General features: G+C 40.6%; 1 protein-coding gene across 6 annotated transcripts; it reads right to left on the bottom strand.

Annotated features, from left to right (window-relative positions):
• Positions 1 to 359: 359 nt before the first annotated feature.
• LOC107848511 (uncharacterized sugar kinase slr0537) lies at positions 360 to 6,912 on the bottom strand (the record flags this gene model as incomplete). Of its 6 annotated transcripts, none has more annotated exon segments than XM_047398985.1 (5): positions 360 to 434; positions 3,927 to 4,194; positions 5,072 to 5,122; positions 5,898 to 6,218; positions 6,738 to 6,912. In XM_047398985.1, coding segments are annotated over 2 exon segments (305 nt in total), but the record flags the coding sequence as incomplete, so codon positions are not given.
• Between the last annotated feature and the right edge of the window lie 659 nt (positions 6,913 to 7,571).

The following is a 7,571-nucleotide window of genomic DNA, read 5'->3' as shown; positions in this document are numbered from 1 at the left end:
ACTTTTTGACACCTATTACGACCGTTTTTTGGTCTTTTCCAATATTTTTTTACAAACTATTGCAACCACTATAATTAGCTATTGCAACGATTGTTTCCACCTATTCCAATTACTTCAAATTCCATTAACAGTTCAAATACCAATTGAATTATATATATACAAACATCACAACAAAATCTTTCATTAATATAATCCAAATTAACAAACTAGTAATCTAAACCCACAAGCAAAATGTTACAGTCAAATTATCATTAGTTTTCACACACAGTATCAAATTCGAGTGGCGATAAATTTCATGAAATTTAAAATCAAAAAGATCAACATTAATTGAAGCATCACTTCTTTCTTCATCTCCTTCATTTTGGACAATCATGTCTTTCAAGTAAGGTCAATTTCTTCATCACTTCTTTCTTCATCTCCTTCATTTTGGACACCTATAAAAAAGTATAAATAATCTTAATTAGCACTTAAATGACAACATATTTAAAGAGGGTAAGTTGGGTTACTGTGTATAATACCATAACGAGTAAGGAACAACAACAACAACAACAAACCCAGTGTATTCCCACTTAGTGGGGTCTAGGGGGGGTAAGATGTACGCAGTCCATACCTCTACCTCTGATGAAGTAGAAAGGCTGTTTTCGAAAGACCCCCGGCTCAAGGCACAAGATATCACACAAACACATAGTAAAGCACAGAAGCAGATGACATAACATAAATACGGCACCCATAAGGAATATAAAACAGAGGAAAGCAGAGGAAAGCACACAGATTCGTAATAAGCATGGAACACTGAATACGGAATCATAACGGGAATAAAAAATAAAAAATAAAAAAAAACCCCACCAAGTAATTCCCTACACTAGCGACCCAATCTGGCCCTACTCTTCTGCCGTAATTCGCGTCTTCCAGACCTTCCTATCTAGGGTCATGTCCTCGGTGAGCTGTAACTGTTCCATGTCCCGCCTAATCACCTCACCCCAGTACTTCTTCGGCCTACCCCTACCCCGCCTAAAACCATCCAACGCTAGCCTCTCACACCTACGGACCGGGGCATCCATGCCCCTCCTCTTCACGTGTCCGAACCATCTCAATCGTGCTTCCCGCATCTTACACTCCACTGAAGTCACACCAACCTTCTCCCGGATAGTCTCATTCCGAACTCTATCCCCTCGAGTCAGTCCACACATCCAGCGCAACATCCGCATTTCTGCCACCTTCATTTTTTGGATGTGGGAGTTCTTAACTGGCCAACACTCCGCTCCATACAGCAAGGCCGGACGGACTACCACCCTATAGAATTTGCCTTTAAGCTTGGGCGACACCTTCTTATCACACAGCACCCCCGACGCGAGTTTCCACTTCATCCATCCCGTCCCAATACGGTGCGAGACATCCTCGTCAATCTCACCGTTACTCTGGATCACGAACCCGAGATACTTGAACTTATCCCTCTTACATACCTCCTGTGCTTCCAGCTTCACTACTACCTCGTTCTCCCGCCTCACGTCATTAAACTTACATTCCACATACTCTGTCTTGCTTCTGCTCACCCTGAACCCTTTAGACTCAAGAGTTTGCCTCCACATCTCTAATTTGTCATTTACACCCCCTCGAGTCTCATCTATCAGAACTACATCGTCTGCAAAGAGCATACACCACGGCACCTCCCCTTGAATACGCCGCGTCAACACATCCATTACTAACGCAAACAAAAAGGGACTAAGAGTAGATCCCTGATGCAATCCTGTCCGGACAGTGAAATGCTCTGAGTCTCCTCCCGCCGTCCTCACCTGGGTTTTCGCTCCCTCATACATATCCTTAATTACTCTGATATATGCCTGCGGTACTCCCCTCACCTCCAAGCATCTCCAAAGCACCTCCCTGGGGACTTTGTCGTAAGCCTTTTCCAGGTCGATAAACACCATGTGCAGATCCTTCTTCCTTTCCCTATACTGCTCCGCCAACCTCCGTACCAGGTGGATTTCCTCCGTCGTCGAGCGGCCGGGCATAAATCCGAACTGGTTTTCCGAGATAGACACTATCCGTCTCAGCCTCACCTCGACCACTCTCTCCCAGATCTTCATAGAGTGACTCAATAACTTAATCCCCCTATAGTTATTACAACTCTGAATGTCCCCCTTATTCTTATAGAGAGGGATCATGGTACTCCACCTCCACACCTCGGGCATCTTTGCCGTCCTGAAAATTTCGTTAAACAATCCAGTCAACCACCTTACACCAGCCTCTCCAACGAACTTCCAAAACTCCACCGGTATCTCATCCGGCCCCGTCGCCCTACCCCTACGCATCCTGCGGACTGCCTGTCTAACCTCTTCTACCTTAAAACGTCTACAATAGCTAAAATCCCCACACTCCTCTGAGTGCTCCAGTTCCCCTAACACAATAGCTCTGTCCCCCTCGTCATTCAAGAGCCTATGAAAGTACGACTGCCATCTCTTCTTTATGTGGCCGTCCTCCACCAACACTCTACTATCCTCCCCCTTAATGCACCTCACCTGATCGAGGTCACGACCCTTCCTCTCCCTAGCCTTAGCGAGTCTAAACAACTTTTTCTCCCCTCCTTTCCCCTGTAACCCTGCATACAAGCTCTCAAAAGCGGCCGTCTTAGCTGCCGTGACCGCTGACTTCGCCTCCTTCCTCGCTAGCTTGTACTCTTTCCTGTTTACCCGCTTCTCTTCTTCGTCCTTACTTTCCACCAACTTAGCATACGTCTCTTTCTTGGTCTCCACTTTCTTCTCCACCTCTTCATTCCACCACCAATCCCCCCGATGGTGACCGGCCCGGCCCCTAGAAACACCCAACACCTCCCTTGCATTCTCCCTGATGCACCTTGCCGCCCTGTCCCACATACTATCTACGTCCCCCCTACACTCCCACACCCCCTTGCCCGCCAACCTCTCCCCTATCTCCCACGCATTCACTGGCGTCAAGCCGCCCCACTTAATTCTCGGTCTACACTCCTTACTCCTCCTCTTTCTATTCTTCTTTATACCCAAATCCATAATCAAAAGCCTATGTTGGGTCGAGAGATTCTCACTCGGGATGACTTTACAGTCCTTACACAACGCCCTATCCCCTTTCCTAAGCAACAAAAAGTCAATCTGGGTCCTGGCTATCGCGCTCCGAAAAGTGATCAGGTGCTCGTCCTTCTTCGGGAAGCCCGAGTTCACCACCACCAGCCCAAAGGCCCTCGCAAACTCCAATAGGGTCGCCCCCTCTTCATTTCTCTCTCCAAAACCAAAACCACCATGCACATCCCCAAAGTCTCCCGGTAGCGCCCCGATGTGCCCGTTGAAATCCCCTGCTACAACAATCTTCTCCGAACTGGGCACGCCTCTCACCACCTCCTCCAAAGCCTCCCAGAACCGCATCTTCTCCTCCCCCTCCGCTCCCACTTGCGGCGCATAAGCACTACACACGTTCAGGGTAAACCCCCGAATGACCAACTTAATAGTCATCAACCTATCGTTGATCCTCTTCACCTCCACTACCTGACCTCTAAGCTCTTCATCTACTAACGAGTAAGGAAGCAAAAGAAAAAAGGAAATAAACATAGATCTTCACTCCACAAAAACTTCAAAAAGGCATAATTTATTAAAATACAATACCATAAAGATCCTGTATTAAGGAGCAACATACTCTCTTATTATTATTCATTCAGCTCCCAGTGCAGATAACCATTATCTAAGATAATTTGTTTTCAAACTCAAGCTATAAATGAACAAAGTTTCTAAGGTACCTTATAGCAGAAAAGGGACTTTCTTTTGATGAAAAATGACAAAGTTTTCCTAGACATGCAGCATATGAAAAAGCTGCTCACCTTTACCAAAGTTAAGCTAAAGCGCAATAAAAACAAAAAGTTGGTGGGGGGCGAGGAAGTATAGGGTACGCAACCAATATACCTTTGAATTTGCAAATGATGTTGGATCCACAAAGTATTCTAACTTGTGAATCAACAGAAGTAACCATGACTTTACTCGAGTCATTTGGGAAGTACTGCGTGATGAAATTCAATTAGTTCTCAAGTTCATAAAATAAGTAGACGAAACCATTTTTGTGAAAAGTAAGGGAAATAAAGAAAAATGGTTACATGAAATCCAGTTACTGTCTTGTTAGTAAGCTTCTTCTTTCCTTGAAAGCTTACCGGGAGGCCCATCTGCAAGCGATTACCTAAAACACAGAAATGATAGTCCATTAATATGAATTGTCTGTTAGAGTAAAATTAAACAAGATAAATACTTTATAATATAGTAGAGTAAAAAGGACAAGTGATGGAAACATAGTTGCATAAATAGCTCACTGAAATATAAAAAGGTCTTAGGTATTTTTCGATGAGATAAGTGTCTTGGGCTCTTTGAAAATATCTACAGGTGCGTGAAGAATCCTCCAAAAATTGTGTATTTTTTAAGGATCCAACACGAGTGCAGCTATATTTTTGGAGAGTCTGAGAAACTTAGTTGATGAGAGGAAAGAGTCTATGTTGGGAATCGACTTCTAAGCCTAGCTAAAGTATGTGAGGAAGCACTATTCACTTGAAGTTAAGTATCTCTTGCTATACCCACTAACGTTATTAAGTATTCCCAAAGACGAGGTGATTTATTTTTATGTTAAAACTTTATGTCAGCTAGAGGAACCTGGTTATATTTTCGAAGACAACTCAAAATAGATGGAGAATAGAACTCCCTTCCTTCAATTTTTCCTTCTCACAGAGCAATATTGCGCTCGAGACCATTACAGTGGTTATATTTCATGGACGGCTTATTTTCCCACCTTGTCAGTAGACATGCATTTAACTTTCTTTTGATACTTCTAAAGTATGCCAGAATTCTTGATGAGCGTAATATGGAAATCATAACTTGCAATGTGCAGTTCTAAGTTTAGAAAAGTCTACTGCATTCACAACCTACTCTAGCAATTTTGTTAGGGGACAAAATCAATTCCCAAAATTATTCCACTCTTGGAGCTAATATTGAAAGCATTTATCTGAAAACAGTGAGAAAAAGAATAAACCGAGGATAAAGAATCAAGAAATGACAAGCTTCTGTACCTACAACATCATAAAAATGGCAATTACCATTCTTGTATCCGACAACACCACCTGCACCAATCACAAGTGAGAAACTTAAATAAGTTCAAAAATCAAGTTACCATCTTTAAAAGTTTTAAAAAATGAATAAAGGAAATCATACCTTTCCATCAGGACAATAACAAACAACAATCACTATTTTCTTTAGATTAGTCCAATCAATCACTCGACAACCATGATCCTACCATAGACGTACTTTACAATCTATCTAGCTACTAATGAAATAATTATCCATGGGATTGAATTCTACACAAGTGACTGAATCCAAGTATGACATTGGCAGATATATGAGATGAGCATCTAGTTTAAAGTTTAGAAAAGAAGTTCAGCAAGAAGATTGAAATTGCAAAAATAGGCTTACCATAATTATTATGTGAAAAAACACTAAGGCACTGATCATGTACAACTTGCCATAGACGAGCTTTTTTATCAACAAAAGATGATAGAAGGTACTGTATCAAATGACGTTGGTACATGAATTACAGTTTATTCATGTTGGATGATGTTTTACGAAGCCATAAATATACTCCCTCCTTTCACTTTTACTTCTCCACAATGGACTTTACACTCTCCTTAAGAAGTAATAAATGAACTATATACTTTACCGCCCATGACTATTAGTGTTTCAAAAAATCTTTTGGAAATGATTTAGGGAATGAGTAGTTAATGATAAAGATAATGGGGAAATGAGATTACTTTTCTCTTGATAGGCTAGTATAGTGGACAAGTACAACTGAATGGAGGAGTTTTTACTATATAGTAGCCAATGTGATATTATTATACTGACCCCATTTTTGGACCATGAGAGGGCTAAGACTTCACCCATATGCCCACGAAACTCGTGGACTAGTTTCTCCATCATCCAGAATAACTTTGGCGGGAGGACAACACAAGTTGATTCTGATGATTTACTCATAATTTTCATCCCGTTGATCTTCTGTATGTTGTCACTGAGAAAAGCTTATTTGGATAAATGATTTAGCGATTAGTATAAATAAGAGGGATCAATATCCTGAACATTGAAGTTTTGAGATAACGCGTCCTCATGATTTGATATGCTTCTTCGTTGTTCGCAAATAATATATTTGCATAATTTTCCATGATTTCCCTGGAATGAAAAATGTGGAAAATAATAAGGATAAATAACACTATCATAGTAAAAGAAACAAATCGATTTCACTATATACAAGTCTAAACAACAATAAATTTTGGTTTTCTAACTTAAGTTTTCATGACAATTTCAATGGACTGCTAGCCACTGGTAGACTTTAGCCTTATCAATATAGTCTTGTTCAAGATCTAGCATGGATCTGCATGTGCTTCTCATTACACATTAAGTATCCAAACTTTGACGAGTGAGTTCACATATTTATCGAAGCTTCACCTTTTCTTTCTACTTTGGCTTTATTATTGAGGGTCTATTAGAAATAGCCTCTCTACCTTTGCAAGGTAGGGATGAGGCTGCATACAAGCCATCCTCATCATACCCCACTTGTGAGATTACACTGGTTATGATGTTGTTCTACTTTTGCTTTATCAGAGTGGAGTTTTTTTCTCTTTTGGAATGATTGGGTGGGGAGATTTTCAGCTTTATTATGCGGAAGCAAGATAGAAAATAAGGTTTTACCAGTAATCATCATAATATCTTTCAATGCAGGACACATCTGATGCTGTGATGGAAACTAATGCTCCATTCTTGCGGGATTTCTCGCAGACTTTTGAAATTGTTCGGATTGTATCAGGAAGTTCAAATAAGTATCCTTCCACAACCAATATATTTATTTTAGTAACTGCGTCCGCCATACATGGGTCATAGTTTAGCCGTGACAATGTACCCTGGTGGCGTAACAGGAACAGAGAAAAATAGTTTAGAGACTGAAGCTGCAGAGGGGACACTTACTAAAACAAGATATGGAAAGCAAAACAAAGCATTGATGTAATTTGAACCAGTGAGCAAGGTTTTTCCTTTCTGGAAAGAGGACAGTCATGTTTTTTACTATTTAAATAAATTTTTTAGGTATGTGATTAAAAAGAGATGTTGTTTATTTCTATAAGGCATACTCTATCCTATTTATAGGAGGCTCATAACACTTTATCTTGGAAAAGGAAAAGGTAACTACAACAGTGAGTTGTATTAAGAGAACAATTGCATAAAATTCTTTGCTGAGCCACAATTACCCACTATTTATCCCACTAAGGAGAAATCATGAGAAGAGGGAAAACTTTGTGTCAGAACTTTGCGTAGAGATGTTTTCACACTTTATGGGTGTCCTTATTGATAATTAGTAGCTTGTGAGAGTCATTAATCATATATAAGGACCAAGCTATGACATGTAAGTTTCCAAAAAGGAAACTTCAAGGCAAATGAAAAAGATACGTGTACACACCAAAAGAAGTGAAGACAAGACAAGAAAAAAAGAGGTAGGCATACTTGTCCATATTGATTTCCACGAAGAAGATA

Source organism: Capsicum annuum, chromosome 11, assembly GCF_002878395.1.
Source record: "Capsicum annuum cultivar UCD-10X-F1 chromosome 11, UCD10Xv1.1, whole genome shotgun sequence".
Classification (NCBI taxonomy): Eukaryota; Viridiplantae; Streptophyta; class Magnoliopsida; order Solanales; family Solanaceae; genus Capsicum; species Capsicum annuum.
This window is presented reverse-complemented; position numbering and strand designations above follow the sequence as displayed.